This window comes from Festucalex cinctus, chromosome 15, assembly GCF_051991245.1.
Source record: "Festucalex cinctus isolate MCC-2025b chromosome 15, RoL_Fcin_1.0, whole genome shotgun sequence".
Taxonomy (NCBI): domain Eukaryota; kingdom Metazoa; phylum Chordata; class Actinopteri; order Syngnathiformes; family Syngnathidae; genus Festucalex; species Festucalex cinctus.
Window position 1 is genome coordinate 21,503,058 of NC_135425.1, and position 16,798 is coordinate 21,519,855.

The 16,798-nt window shown below is 38.8% G+C and overlaps 1 protein-coding gene across 1 annotated transcript; it reads right to left on the reverse strand.

Annotated features, from left to right (window-relative positions):
• Positions 1-2,190: 2,190 nt before the first annotated feature.
• On the reverse strand, positions 2,191-15,983 carry slc20a1b (solute carrier family 20 member 1b). The gene is made up of 11 exons (XM_077497162.1): positions 15,655-15,983; positions 13,795-14,427; positions 12,983-13,123; positions 12,374-12,459; positions 12,097-12,193; positions 9,056-9,175; positions 8,070-8,351; positions 7,147-7,705; positions 6,889-7,074; positions 3,796-3,880; positions 2,191-3,705 (listed from the first exon to the last, which is right to left on the reverse strand). The coding sequence occupies exons 2-11, from the start codon at positions 14,147-14,149 to the stop codon at positions 3,541-3,543; spliced, it is 2,076 nt and encodes a 691-aa protein (XP_077353288.1). The 5' UTR covers positions 14,150-14,427; positions 15,655-15,983; the 3' UTR covers positions 2,191-3,540.
• Positions 15,984-16,798: the final 815 nt, after the last annotated feature.

The window sequence follows — 16,798 nt, forward strand, 5'->3', positions numbered from 1 at the left end:
AGTCGTTTTTTATTTGATTAAAAAAACGACCATGTATAGTTAGGCGTTTTTTATTTTGTTAAAAAAAACCCCGACCATGTATAGTAAGACGTTTTTTATTTGATTAAATAAACGACCATGTATAGTGAGGCGTATTTTATTTTGTTAAAAAAAACAACCATGTATAGTAAGGCGTTTTTTATTTTGTAAAAAAAAAACGACCATGTATAGTAAGGCGTTTTTTATTTTGCTAAAAAAAACCCGACCATGTATAGTAAGGCGTTTTTTATTTGATTAAAAAAATGACCATGTATAGTAAGTCGTTTTTATTTGATTAAAAAAACGACCATGTATAGTAAGACGTTTTTTATTTGATTAAATAAACGACCATGTATAGTGAGGCGTTTTTTATTTTGTTAAAAAAACGACCATGTATAGTAAGTCATTTTTTATTTGACTAAAAAAACGACCATGTATAGTAAGGCGTTTTTTATTTGATTGAAAAAACGACCATGTATAGTAAGGCGTTTTTTATTTGATTAATAAAACGACCATGTATAGTGAGGTGTTTTTTATTGTGTTAAAAAAACGACCATGTATAGTAAGGCGTTTTTTATTTGATTAAAAAAACGACCATGTATAGTAAGGCGTTTTTTATTTGATTAAAAAAACAACCATGTATAGTAAGGCGTTTTTTATTTGATTAAAAAAATGACCATGTATAGTAAGGCGTTTTTTATTTTGTTAAAAAAAAACGACCATGTATAGTAAGGCGTTTTTTATTTGATTAAAAAAACGACCATGTATCGTAAGTCGTTTTTTATTTGATTAAAAAACCGACCATGTATAGTAAGGCGTTTTTTATTTTGTTAAAAAAAACCCCGACCATGTATAGTAAGACGTTTTTTATTTGATTAAAAAAACGACCATGTATAGTAAGGCGTTTTTTATTTGATTAAAAAAACGACCATGTTTAGTAAGTCGTTTTTTATTTGATTAAAAAAACGACCATGTATAGTAAGGCGTTTTTTATTTGATTAAAAAAACGACCATGTTTAGTAAGTCGTTTTTTATTTGATTAAAAAAACGACCATGTATAGTAAGGCGTTTTTTATTTGATTAAAAAAACGACCATGTATAGTAAGTAGTTTTTTATTTGATTAAAAAAACGACCATGTATAGTAAGGCGTTTTTTGATTAAAAAAACGACCATGTATAGTAAGGCGTTTTTTATTTTGTTAAAAAAAACGACCATGTATAGGAAGGCGTTTTTTATTTGATTAAAAAAACGACCATGTATAGTGAGGCGTTTTTTATTTGATGAAAAAAAACGACCATGTAGATGTTCGTTTAAAATAAAAAAAAAAAACGCCTTAGTATACATGGTCGTCTAAAAAAAAAAAACGCCTTAGTATACATGGTCTTTTTTTTGTGTATAAAAAAAAAAAAACAAAAAAAAAAAACCTTAGCATACATGGTCGTCTAAAATAAAAAACGCCTTAGTATACATGGTCGGTTTTTTTTTGTTCATAAAAAATAAAATAAAACAAACCTTAGTATCGATGGTCGTTAAAAATAAAAAAAACGCCTTAGTACATGGTAGTGTTTTTTTGTTCATAAAAAAAACAAACAAAAAAAACCTTAGTATAGATGGTCGTTAAAAATAAAAATAAAAACGCCTTAGTATACATGGTCGTTTTTTTTTGTTTATAAAAAAAAAAAAAAAAAAAACTTGGTATACATGGTCATCAGAAAAAAAAAAAAACGCCTTAGTATACATGGTCGGGTTTTTTTGTATTAAAAAAAAAAAACCTTAGTATACATGGTCTTTTTAAAAAAAAAAAAAAAAACCTTAGTATACATTGTCCTTTAAAATAAGAAAAATGCCTTAGTATACATGGTCGTTTAAAATAAAAAACGCCTTAGCATACATGGTAAATTTGGGGCCCTCCCTCCAACCATGGCGCGAGAGCACACAGGGCGCCACAGCTCTGACTCGGACAAGACAGACACACTCGCACCCATCGACAGGAACGCGTAACCGTGTGGCACAAAGTCGGAAGTGCAAGAAGTGTGACGTTGCCCACACGTCGCAAACAGAAAAAGGAAACAAAGCTGATGTGTGAAATCCAGGAAGTCTGAAGTCCCGCCCCCTCCGTGGTATATACCCCATTTTCAAATTTCTTCCCATGTAATGTATCCAAAAATGTCCACACTCATAACTCAACTTTTATTGGAGAACTTAAGAGACACAACATTGGTTTCTTCAATTTTTGACTTTTTCCATCCATAATGTGGCTCAGTGTGTTCATGTACATTTATTTAAATAAAATAGAAAAACACAAAATTCTTTGGTACCTAAAGGGCAACTGAAACACTTTAAGGCAAGTACAGGTGTGAAAAGCATTTAGAGTTTATGGACAAAGGATCAAATGAAAACTGTGGAATGCAACATATCTGTCCTCAAATGCTTATTCAATTTCCAAGTAAAGAAGGAAAAAAAAAATAATAAAAAAAAAATATATATAATTAAACCGGCTGCATTTGGACACGTGTGAATGTAACAAAGGATTGTTAGCATCAAGCTAAAACAGGATCTCAGCAACATTCGTATTTTGTAATCTAATTCAAGTAACATTATTGTTCAGTGTTTTTAATAGCTGCACTGATACTTTGAAGGAATATTAGTCATTTGCTTTATGCACCTCATTTTTATTGGCATGTAGCATTCTTTCAAAAAATAAAAATTGAACACGCCACACAATTGAAACAATCGAATACCACACTAACCATTTGCTTTGTCAGCTAGCGCACAAAGCTGAGATGTAGTCTATTTAATGGATTTTTACGGTTTGTTTTTTTACACTTAACCTATGTTAGTTTGATCAGAAATGAAAGGTGAAGAATGTCATAAGCATTTCTTCTCAATTTGATGCAGTTTGCTTTCTCTGCAGTCTACAGCAATGGGGCCAAATGTTTCTAAATATGGTTTCTATCCCTCAGCATTTTTTTTTTTTTTTTAATGTAGTGAATACATCAGGAGAAGCCTGATAGAAAATAAAGTCAGGTCGAATCCCGCTCGTAAATGCATCCTGGTTTTCAAAGTTTTGCATCTATGCCAACTCCAGCACATGTAAAAACAGCAAACTTACATCTGCAAAACGCTAATACTGCATTTTAATTGTTCTTTTTGTATTTTTTTTTTTAATGGCTAAAACGGCATAGTTGTATTTACAGGACTGCAAAGTAAAAAACAAAAAAAAAGTGTATTAGAAAATCAAGTTGTTGCCTTTTACAGAATGAGAAGATATGAAACAGCCAAGTGAGAACAAAAACATTCTTAATGGGAGGCCCGACTGGAAACAAGTAACACGTTGTGGGCTGTGATATGATGCAGCCATGAATCTAAAGGCCTAAATCACAACTCCCATTAAACATCAAGTGTTTTTTTTCTTTTCTTTTCTATTGGCTTGAGGTAAGCATGATATGAACCCGGCCCAACTCCACGTGCCGGAACGGTCATCGTTTTCCCTCTTTTCCCCGGCGGCGGGGGCCGAAGGCTCACACGGTGCCGTTGAAAGCGTAGATGAAGATGGCCATGATGGCGGCGCTGATCAGGCCCGAGATGGGCACGGTGACGAACCAGGCCATGAAGATGTTGCGGAACAGACGCCAGTCCACCGCCTTCCTGGAACGCAGCCAACCCACGGCCACCACGGAGCCCACCTGAAAAAAAATAAAAAATAAAAACATTCCTCTTGTTGTTGACTGGAATTGGCGCACACTTGACTAAATCCGGCGCCGGTTGCAGCCTACCTTGCAGTGGGTGGTGGAGACGGGCAGGCCAATGTTAGAAGCCACCACCACCGTCAGAGCCGATGCCAACTCAATGCTGAAACCACTGCGGGAGAGAGAGGGAGGAGGGAATCAAAACACGGCTGTTGACAAATGTTAAAATACCGCCCATAAATAAATAACAAAATAACACACCTATACATGGTTGTTCTTTAAAAAAACAAACAAACAACAAAACACCTTACTACAAATGGTAATTTTTTTGTTTCGTTTTTTTCCTTTAAAAAAAAACAAAAAACTCTATACTATATATATATATATATAACTCTTATACCTGGTCATTTAAAATAAGAAAACGGCTTTGTATACATGGTCTTTTTTTTTTGTTTATTAAAAAAAAAACGAAAAAAAAACAAAAAACCTTAGTATACATGGTCGTCTAAAATAAAAAACGCCTTAGTATACATGGTCTTTTTTTTTTTTGCTCATAAAAAAAAACGAAAAAAAAAAACGCCTTAGTATACATGGTCTTTTTTTTTTGTGTATAAAAAACAAAACAACAGAATACATGGTCGTCTAAAACCCCCCAAAACGCCTTAGTATACATGGTCGTTTTTTTTTGTTTATAAAACCCCCCCCAAAAACCTTAGTATACATGGTCATCTAAAATAAAAACCGCCTTAGTATACATGGTCTTTTTTTTTTTTAATAAAATTTTTAAAAAAAGACCCTTAGTATACATGGTTGTCTAAAATAAAAAACGCCTTAGTATACATGGTCGTTTAAAATAAGAAAATGCCTTAGTATACATGGTCTTTTTTTTTTAATAATTTTTTTTTTAAAAAGACCCTTAGTATACATGGTCGTCTAAAATAAAAAACGCCTTAGTATACATGGTCGTTTTTTTTGTTTTTGTTTATAAAAACAAAAAAAACCCTTAGTATAGATGGTCGTTTAAAATAAGAAAATGCCTTAGTAATGGTCTTTTTTTTTTTTTGCTCATAAAAAAACAACTTAGTATTGATGGTCGTTAAAAATAAAAAAAAACGCCTTAGTATATATGGTCTTTTTTTTTTGTGTATAAAAAAACAAAAACAACAGAATACATGGTCGTCTAAAAAACCCCAAAACGCCTTATACATGGTCGTTTTTTTTTGTTTATAAAAAAAAAACAAAAAAAACCTTAGTATACATGGTCATCTAAAATAAAAACCGCCTTAGTATACATGGTCTTTTTTTTTTTTATAAAAAAAAATTAAAAAAAAGACCCTTAGTATAATACATGGTTGTCTAAAATAAAAAACGCCTTAGTATACATGGTCGTTTAAAATAAGAAAATGCCTTAGTATATATGGTCCTTTTTTTTTTTATAAATTTTTTTTAAAAAAAGACCCTTAGTATACATTGTCGTCTAAAATAAAAAACGCCTTAGTATACATGGTCGTTTTTTTTGTTTATAAAAACAAAAAAAAACCTTAGTATAGATGGTCGTTTAAAATAAGAAAATGCCTTAGTAATGGTCTTTTTTTTTTTGCTCATAAAAAAAAACGAAAAAAAAAAAACGCCTTAGTATACATGGTCTTTTTTTTTTTTGTGTATAAAAAACAAAACAAAAAAACAGAATACATGGTCGTCTAAAACCCCCCAAAATGCCTTAGTATACATGGTCGTTTTTTTTTGTTTATAAAAAAAAACCCCAAAAACCTTAGTATACATGGTCATCTAAAATAAAAACCGCCTTAGTATACATGGTCTTTTTTTTTTTTTAATAAATTTTTTTTAAAAAGACCCTTAGTATACATGGTTGTCTAAAATAAAAAACGCCTTAGTATACATGGTCGTTTAAAATAAGAAAATGCCTTAGTATACATGGTCTTTTTTTTTTTAATAATTTTTTTTTTTTTTAAAAGACCCTTAGTATACATGGTCGTCTAAAATAAAAAACGCCTTAGTATACATGGTCTTTTTTTTTTTTTTTTATAATTTTTTTTTTTTTTTTTTTTTTTTTTTTTTAAAGACCCCGAGTATACATGGTCGTCTAAAATAAAAAACGCCTTAGTATACATGGTCGTTTTTTTTGTTTTTGTTTATAAAAACAAAAAAACCCCTTAGTATAGATGGTCGTTTAAAATAAGAAAATGCCTTAGTATACATGGTCGTTTTTTTTTGGTTTGGCTAAAAAAAAACAACAACAAAAAAAAAAAAAAAAACCCTTCGTATACATGGTCGTTTAAAATAAGAAAATGCCTTAGTATACATGGTCTTTTCTTTTGTTTATTAAAAAACAAACAAAAAAAGCTTAGTATATACATGGTCGTTTTTTTTTTTTTTTTTTTTAATAAAAAACAAAAACCTTAGTATACATGGTCGTTTAAAATAAGAAAATGCCTTAGTATACATGGTCTTTTCTTTTATTAAAAAACAAACAAACAAAAAAAGCTTAGTATACATGGTCGTTTAAAATAAAAAAACGCCTTAGCATGGTCGTTTAAAATAAGAAAAAACCTTAGTATACATGGGCGTTTTTTTTTGTTTATTAAAAAAAAACCTTAGTGTACATGGTCGTTTTTTTGTTTGTTTAAAAAACAAAAAAACAACCTTAGTATACATGGTCGTTTAAAATAAAAAAATGCCTTAGTATACATGGTCTTTTTTTTTTTTGTTTATTTAAAAAAACAAAAACAAAAAACCTTAGTATACATGGTCTTCTAAAATAAAAAAATAAAAAAACACCTTCGTATACATAGTCGTCTTTTTTTTGTTTGTCTAAACCCCCCCCCCAAAAAAAACCTTAGTATACATGGTTGTTTCTTTTTTTATTTAAAAAAAAAAAAAAAAAAAAGGACCTTTGTATGCATGGTCGTTTAAAATAAGAAAATGCCTTAGTATACATGGTCGTGTTTTTTTTTTTTTTTTTTTTTATAAACACTCCTTACTATACCTGGTCATTTAAAATAAGAAAACGCCTTAGTATACATTTTTTTTTCTTTTCGAAAAACAAAAAACAAAAAACAAAAAAACCCAAAAACAAACAAACAAAAAAAACCCAAACACCTTAGTATACATGGTCCTTTTGTCTTTTGTGTCTGTTGTTGGAATGGAGGCGGAGCTTACCTGGAGGGGGTGATGGGGGTGAGGTCCCTGCCCATAGTCTGGATCACTCTGCGGCCCCACACCCACAGGCCAATGCAGATGCCCAGACCGCCGTAGAGCAGCAGCCAAATGGGCGTGGCTTCACTGGACGTCACGCTGCCGCTGTTGTACACCAGCCAGAGCGCCACCAACGGGCCGATGGCGTTACTGCACGACCCGCAAACGGAAACGTTATCGCCGCAGTCTCTGAGTTAACATGAGACCAAAACGACCGCCTACCTGACATCGTTGCCTCCGTGGGCGAAAGAGCCGAAGCAGGCGGTGAGAATCTGGAGGAACTGGAAGAGCGTGGACACTTCGGGTTTGTCGGCGTCCAGCCCGTCCTCGTCCAGGGAGCTCTGCGTGCTGCCCGCGTCCTCCTTGCCCATCTCCACCGTCGCGTCGTCCTCGCCGAGGCCCTCGGGCGCGGCGTGCTCGGCCACGGCGTTGCAGTAGCTGGTGTAGCTGTCCATGCGGATGCGCTTCCGGTCGGGCCCGGGGGCCTTGTCCCCGTCCTGGGGGTCGCCGTCCTTGTGCTTGAAGTCGGCGTGCATGCCGATGATGGCCATGGTGTAGGACGTGTAGCTGTTGTTGCGGCGGATGGGCCGCTCGGCCCCCTCGCCCATGCAGTCGCCCACCTTGGCCAGGTGGAGCTTGTGCAGCAAGTCCTTGTAGAGGCCCGAGTCCTTGTGGACCGTGTGGTACTGAGTGTAACCGTTGCTCGGGATCTGCGCCGGACGGTTGTTGAACTGCACCTGATGGGGGCCGGTGGCGGCACCGTTGCTCTGCTGCTTGGCGACTGCACGGCCAAACAAGTGCAATGAGACGTTCACTTCAGAGTGGTGAAAAATCAAAATAGTGTTTCCTCGTTTATCTATCACGGGTTTGTTCATCTTTCACATTCTCCGTTTCGCGGATTTTTTTTTTACAACATGCTTTTGTTTTTTGTTTTGCGCGGCCGTATCACTCGAACCCTACGTCCAACCGGGGACATACGGGTATCCGCGGATTTGTCTCAACAAGACCTTTCCAACGGCATCTATCCCGTCGCTCCACAACATTGCATTCCGCAGATAGAAAATATATACTGTACTGTATAACAAGTAAATTAAAAACATACTTTTAATGAAATGGGGAAAAAAAAAAAAAAAAACCACACTTACCATCATTCACATGGTTACACTCATTTTCATCCGGCTCGCCCACGTCAAAGGCCACCTTGCGCTCTTTGACCGCGTCGCCTTCGTCACCGTCACCGTCGCCAATGTCGATGTCGAACGCCACGTGGCGCGCCTCTGAAGGGGGCGGGGCCGCGAGGCTTGTTGGATCGACGGCCTGGGTGGCCGGCGCCTCCTTGTCGGGGTGTTTGAGGATGGGGCAGTGGGGCTCCCTCACCTCGCTCTTCATGAGGGGGCTCTCAGAGGGGCTGGAAGACTTGCTATCGCCTACGAAGAGGAGGAGAGATGGGAGTGAGACGTTGCTTGGGAGTCGGCCAAACATACGCAAAGAAGTGCAAGTACAGTCTAAGGGAGGGAAAATACTGTTTAAGAAATAAAATCAGATGACAAGGAATATATTTACAATACCGCTTACAGCTTCTCTTATAAAAGCAGCTGACTTGTGTCTCACATGACAAGTTTGTGGATTCAATGATATCCAGTACAGCAGGGGAGCGAAAACTTTTGCGCTCAAGTGATACATTTTTTCCCCCCCTCTGAACAAAATCAGTTGGCAAGGTCACTTGGAGTTTAAAAAAAAAAAAAGAAAAGAAAAAAAAAGCATAAATAAAAGTATTTTCTGTTAATAATTATATAATGCTTACAGAAATAAATTGGATTCAAGTGTAATTAAACCAAAAGTTCATATAATAAATAAATAAATAAAAACAAAAAAAATAAATAACTGTGTGATGCAACAGAAATTTGGACATGCATGATCAATGGTCCAAATGCAGACCTGGAGCAGGCCTGCCAAGATTCTGTATGTGTTCATCCAAACTGGTCGTGACCATAGTAGAGGTTGCACATTGCAAATGTGGTGTTGACACCTTAAGAACCGAACCTAACCCGAAGTATGTCACATTTGACAGCTAATAGTTTAAAAATGGTGTGGCTGGCAAGTAAACGATTTTTCTTCCTCAATTGCCTACCTTCGATCTTCTTCTTCAGGTGCGGGCAGACGACGAACCATACGATGACGGCCGTCAGCAGCGCGCAGCCGAGCGAGATGAGCAGGATGCCCCACCAGGGCAGCTTGTCGAACCCCAGCACTGGAGGACCGCCGGGCGCACATAACACACACAAATGGAGAAGGGGGAGAAAAAAACAAAAAACAAAAAAGAAGCAAGTTTTTAAACAAACAGGCAGCGGGCGCCACCATTCTTAGTGGGCAACAATTTTTTTTTTTTTTTTCGGGTTACCCCCACAAAAACAAAGAACTCTTTGTATGTATTGCAGAAAACTATTAGCATTGTGGATGCAACACCACGTCAATCAACTCGGCTGGTTGCAGCCAGGTAGTGCACTCAATGACCATACTATTGCGTTATGGCAGCTATGTGGTAGGCACCGGAGGAATCTTTGATTTGAGCCGCAGCAGTATCTCCGTGGTTCAATGCTGGCAACATGCGGCCATTGCTGTGCACTGAATGTAAATATTAACACAGCGGCGTTGTGATGCAGTGCTAGTTAAACATGTGAACTTGATGTGAACGCTTATGTAACATCTAGAAAAAAGAAAAAAAAAAAGAAGTTGAGGACGAATAATGTTCGCTTGAAGCCTAACAAGAGAACAGAGACGAGGAGTTCCTTAAAAGGTGACATTACATTTTCCACAGGGAGTGCGAGGGAAGGGAAGGGAAGGGAAGGGAAGGGAAAGGGGAGTCAACTCGATGCCAACGCTGCAGCAAGCTGGTGCAGCCGACGTCGGCATGACGCAGTGCACGGGCACAAAAAGTAACTTCAACCTCCCAGGGGATGAAGACAACTTGCGGCAAAGCTACTTGGCTGGTTGATTTAAAATGAAATTAAATGATCACAATTAAATAAAAAAATAAAATGTAACAAAGATAAATGAATAATAAAAATAAATGCATAAATAAATTAATTAATAAAAAAAAAAAAAAAAAAAAAAAAAAATACACGCTCTCGCTGAAGACAAACAGAGCGATAAGCGTTGTAGGGCAGAGTCCGCGGTGGAACTCTCGGTCACGCTGCAGCATGAGACCGCAGAGCACCTAGCTGCTGTTTATTCAGTTATGTAACAGAGCCGCGCACCCTTCGGGGGTGGGGGGGCGTGACAATGAGGAGAATAACCAGAGGGGCATGGTTCTGAACAGCTGAGCTCGCTGTCCTTCACGGGCCTCATTTGGAGCATGGGATGATCGCAAACAGGTGCCAGAAGGCCTTGAAAAAAAATAAAATACATTAAAAAAAGAAAGAAAAAAAGAAAGAAAAAAGTTTGGTTTGGCAGCTAGCCGCTAGTCATGTCAGTCTGTCCGTGTGTCATAATGACTCAGTTACGAGTTTCCTGCAAAACAGGCCTGCCGCAGCCATTAAGTGGGATGGATGGGACTGCGCAGGAAATGGAATTTTGACCACGGCGGCGTTCCACACCCCTCCCCGAAAACCTCCGCACACGTTACGCAATTACACTGAGTGTTTTGTTTTTTTTTTTTTCCCCTCCACCCTTCGGTGATCCGCCAACTTTAATTACACAAGTGACAGCGAGAGTGATACTTTATGGACGTGTGGGCGACTTGACCTTACGTTTGCCTAACTTCCAGTCGAGTGCTTGACAACAGAGAAAGGTCTTTGAGTTCAGCATTAGCGCCTCAAAAATGCAATATATCAATTTCAAAAATTAGCTTCCGGGAGCTTGGCTAAAATTGAAAAACTAAAAGGGTCCATTATGTTTTGCTGCTTTTTGTCACCACAGCAATAAATGCCGGGGGTGGTTCAGAGCAACCCGAGCAGAAAATCCCCATCCAGCCAAACACATTGAGCTGCCATCAATGGAGGCTGGTGCGAGGGTCATATTGTACCCTCACAATGACACTGACCCAGACGTGCACTCGCTCTGTCTGGTGTGCAAAAAGAGGATTTGTTTACGGTCCGATAGATAACGTGGTCTTTCATTCCAAATGTTTGTTTGGCGTAGCGTTCTTGTTCATTTACAAAGCCATGTGATATTATATTTCAGGAAATCCTCCTCGACTTTCCTTATGGAAGATGGACAGCTGACCCACAAATTCTTTCCTAGGATCGCGTTGGCCTTGCTGACTTGGTCTCTGCCACTTATGCGTGTATATTAAGTGCTGGAATGTTTGGGATCATATCGCACCACTACGATAGCATCTGAAGAACCCGAGTCCCATCACAGGAAACCAAGTGGACTGTACGAGCTTGGCTACTACTGTTACACAGTTGACCACCACACAATCCAAATGGATTTAGACAACTGCTGCTTAAATAATGTGGCAAAAGTGTGACTAAGGATGCAGTAGGCATTTGTTGATGCGTCTAAAATGCATTCTCGCACCTTTTTTTTTTTTTGTTTTAACCCAAGTACAATTGTACAGAATGCGCCTGGCTAGTCATCAGGCTCATGGGTTTATGATGGAAGCACAAGTGATCGCCTCTCAGTGCGCTGATGTGTACGTGCACATCAGCGCACCATATCTGGTCCTACTCTGGCCTGTGGCCACCATTTAATGGCCCAGGCCAGCTAACATCTCGTTAGGCCCTGCAGAGAGAAGAACACAGAAGGAGCAAAAGTTGCTCATTTAATCAAAAGTGTTTGACGTTAAGAGGGGCAACAAGTATTCAGAAAACGCTTGTATAATTTCACAGACTTGGAGCAAATATTACAAATGACAACACCCTCATTACTTGTCTTGTCCGCTTCCGCGTCTGAAGGCCACAGACGGTGACGTCAAGACTTAAAGTGAACTCTTATTTCCATCTGCCTGCCGCGCTCCGCTTTTAACATTTTGATTCCGCCTAAGACCCACTTCCAACCACAAGCAACCAAGAAAGCCCCGAAAAACATGTTAAAACAAACAGCTGTGAGGATAAACAGTCTGGAATATGCGTGGGCACCCTGCAGTCTGCGTGAGGGAGCGGTTTATTTTTAAGCTGTGGCTGAGGACAGACATGGAGAGAGAGAAGTGAACCAGACAGTGACACTCACTCGGCGCTCCAGTGTACATGATGGAGAACAGGTTGATTCCCATGGTTATGGCGTAGAACACAGGTAGGGCCTTCAATCCGTTCGGTACCGGGTCTTTCTGCAGAGAGAAAAATCACAAATCAGGAAAAACATAACGAGCCCCTTCGTTACACTTAAATCACACGATTAGCGAACAGGGGTTTGGGAGGCAAGTCCGAGCTCCTAATTTCCAACCCCCCACCCCCCCCCAAAAAAAACAACAGACGCTCAAATGACTCAGATCTAATTTTAAACTTACCTTGTGCAATATGAACACGCGTACAAAGTAGAAAACCACAGCAGACATTATTCCAGACAGAAGGGGACTCAGAAACCATGAAGCAACTGCAAAAAAACAAAAACCGGCCAGTTAAACATCAGACGCAATAAGGAATTTAAAAAACAAAACAAAAAAAAACAAGAAAGGAATATTAGACATCAATGTGGAATTTCCATCCATTCTTCCTCATTTACTTGTTAGGAAGCAACTGCCACCCATCTGGTTACAAACAGGAAACGCTTGCTCAGTGTCTCCAGTTACATCAGTTACCGCCAGCATTAGTAATTAGAACCCCAGGCGTGGCTTTGCGTCAGTGTGGCATCAAAACATGTTCCGGTAAATAAATACCGTACAATTTTAAGACAACTTCCGCTCTACATCAAGAGGGCAATTTGCCAAGTCCAATCATTTACAATGTAGTGTCAAACTTCCTTAAATAGCTACAGAAATGCTGCCGGTTCTCATGTGTCCTGTGCAGTTGCACGCCATCATTACCGTGTCGTTTACACGCCAAACAAAATAACCACGGGCTACAAGAACTAAACACTAAAGCTATGAAAAGCTGCCAACGAGGCACGTGTGACTTACCAATACGAAGAAGTTGGAGCCACCTGACCCCCTCCTGGCCTCTGGCTACTAAAGAGAAGCCGATGGTAGCACCAACAATGCAGTGTGTTCCCGAGATGGGCAGCTTGAGGAACGAGGCTGCCAGCTGCCACACAGCAGAACCTGAAGACAATCCAGACATCTCAGCTATCGTAGATTTTTCAACCTGGAAAACAACTTTTTGAAAAATAAAATGGCACTGCACTTTTTTTTTTAAGTTACATTTAAGTTTGAAGCACATAATATTTAATCTTTTAGAAATATTTGTTTTCAAACATTTAGGTAAAAATTGTAACTTATGGAAAATGCATTATAATTGAGTGGTTTTTAAAAATAAAAAAAAAAAGTCCAATATTTAAGTGCAGTGTAAACATTCCCACTGTGAATAACGCTACTGTGGCTGCTTACAATAATATTAAATATACCTTTTAGAAATAAAAATAACCCAGTGTTTATTACTACGCTTCTGCATTTAATGTTAGCCACTACAGAGATATGTGGAAAGCATTTTTTTGTAGGTAGTTGTAAAAAAAAAATAATAATAAATACAAAATTAGAGCACCACTGTTCAAAATGTATTAAGAGTCATACGAACATACAAAGTAAGCCATATAACATTTTCTCTAGTTTGTACAGTGGCCATTCTATATTAGTAACATTTTAAAATTTTTATTTCCGGGCTTTTCCCCAACTGTTTGCATAATCTAGACAACATAGTCAGAGAGCCAATTTGCACTTTGTTGACAGAGGTCAGCAAGCCCTCGTTTAATCACATATGCGGCGAAGATGCTCACCAAACATGGCACTGATGGATCCGGCCATCAACACGTGCTCGGATTTGTTGCTGTACATGCCTACGTCGATGATGCCCGTGCGGATGGTTTCGCTGACCTTGGCGCCGAGGAGCACTGAGCCCAACGTCTCAAACACGGTGGCCAGGATGCAAGCCTGTCTTAGGGTGACCACCCCAGAGCCCACCGCAGTGCCAAACGAGTTGGCGACATCATTGGCGCCCACCGAGAAGGCCAAGATGAAGGCGATGATGAAGCCGGTGACCAGCAGCCATAAGTAATCCGTCATGGGACCCTGTGTCGTCGCTACAGTAGTTGCTACCACGATTGCAGTGACGGTTGCCGTTGTCGAAACCATTATTGTAGATTACTTTAAAAGATAAAAACTACTAATGCTATACGACACAAACGAACTGGAGGTACGAGGAAATAAATATATTTTCTTGAAGGCCCACCTGTTGCACAGGACTTATCTGGGACAGACAAGAAAACAGAGGTACAGTTAATTTATGGGGCTTATTGCTATCCTATAATTATACTATACAGGTTACAGTTTATTTGGGTCTGAGCTAGTGCGCAGTGTGAAGAGGCGGCCATTGTGCAACTGTAAGAGCAGCAGATGAGCAGGGGAACATCCTGAAAGAAAGAAGAGACATTTGCTTTGCATCAGTGACTCACCACTATAGATGTACCATCTAGATTTCATTGGCCCAAAGCATAACGCATTATTGTTCATCTATCAATGCCAGCGACATATAGTGACAGACAGAATAACCAAATGCCCTTTCGCTAGATGGCAGAAAGCACAACTGACTTGAAATACTTTTGTGTTCAACTAAAGACATTTGCGAGTAGATTGAGACGAAATTATTTCAGTGCATCTAATTTGTTATAATTTTGTTTGGTTGCGTGCCGTAACATTTTTTTGAGGTTGGGAAAATACTTTCGATAAGCATTACTTCATGCTAGTGACAACAAAAAGAACTATTTGAGCGTGAATCATGGAATAACCTGAAATCTTAAACGTCTCACTATGCTAACTGTAGGACTGCGCCGCAGGGTAGCCATTTTTGTTACAACCGCCACACAAAACCGGCTTTTTATGTGCGTACATGCATATACATATACACATGAATAACAGAATCCCATCCTGTTCGACTCTAGACACAACAAAGCCAACTGTTTTGTGTGTTGCCCGGGGAAAGGGGAGACGATAGACCGAGACTATTTTATTATGCGCACGTGTCGTCATCCATTCATACGACTTTAAGCTTCCGCCATCTTCAACGGGGTGACACTTCAGTCCGTTTAATCACCTCGGAATATACATGCATGTCAAGTGAACCGCGATGGTGGCCGCAGTCTTTTTTTCCTCTCTCTTTTTTTTTTTTCCTTTTCAGTTTTATGTGATACGCGGTATCGCGCAAAACAATGTCGACAGCCGGATGTGGCTAGTATCCAAATAGTGCCAAGCCGCATTCAAGGACCTGCCAAGTGTTGGACAAGTAGCCACCACTCAACGACGACTTTCATTGTGTCGTAAAAATCACTAACACGACTCCAACATTCACCCAAACGCTTTCTTGGTTATATTCGTAGTAGTTAAACGACAAACAAATTAACGACCGGGTTTCTCAGCGGCGTTCACGAAGTAGCAGTAGTAACAGCACTTTTCATTCAAAGCTAACGTGTCATTCAAGTAATGCTTCAGGGTAGAAGGACGAATGCTAACAGTTAGCTTAACAACCCACAATAAGCCCATTGACGCCGCTTACGAGCGGGCGGGGTGAAAAATACAGGCTCCGTACTTTTGAATTTGACACCACCAAAAACAAACAAAACAACAGAAAAAAAAACACTTACCGCACTTCGAGTTGTCAATTCTCGTTTGAAGAACGTCGTTCTTGAAGCCGGTAAGCTAATTATGATGGCTGGCGCGCGCGCGCCTACTGGAACGTTGCGAGGGAGGGACCGTGGAGAATTCAAATTAGAATTCAAATGCCGTCACCAAAAAGAAAAAAGAAAAAGCCAGATTAATAAATAACACGGTACATGACACGAAGAAATAGCAGCGTCTTCCTTTCCAGAACCGTCTCAATTTCACTCGGCTTCGCTACCGCGTGTGCCTACGCTGTTGTCAGCGAACGAGCGGGTGAGTGGGGCTTTTATCGTTGGCTTGTCCCGCCCCTCCCACCACCACATCGCCGCACTTCCGCCACCCAGCTGACGTACAGCAGGACTTTTAATTTCAAATACAATGAGACACATTACGTACTTGGAAACGTACTCACACTCTAACCAAAGATGGTGCAATAATAATAATAATAATAATAATGTTGATAATAATAATAACAGTCCGGTAAGAGTTGGACAAAGGTGAAAAACAACAACACTGGATTTTGTTACATACTTTTAATTTAAAAAAAATAAAAATAGCAATCTATAAAAACATATTTCCGCCCATCATTCAATCATTGTGTTAAAAAGGACTGTGTAGGTTTTTTAAATATATAACATTTTAAGAAAATACATAAAACACGGGACAAACGTTGAAAGGTTTAAGTTTTTAAAATCATGCCCATTTATATGCACTGCCATAATCCTCAATTATTATTATTATTATTAACAACAATTTATAACAACTACACTCAGCATTTCTTGATATTCGCTTTGTCCGTGCTCCGTCTAGTTTTTAATCCACCTTTAATTAGGTAAAAGCAGCATTTCGAGGAACATTACTTAACGTTTCCGGGTAGTTTAGCAATGTCGTGTCGTCTCTTTGGCAAAGAGTGCCGGAAACAACCAAGTGTGAGTCAGGACGCCCAACTTATTTTTTTATTTTTTATTTTTACAAAAGTTGGGCGTGGACTGCCCCCAAAATAATCCATCAGTCAAAACCATGCATATCATGCATAGGCCTAATTATTTAAATCAAAATACACACTGTATAATTTATTTGACGTCCCGGCGTCATCCACGGTATGTCCCACAGATAAACTCGCCGTTT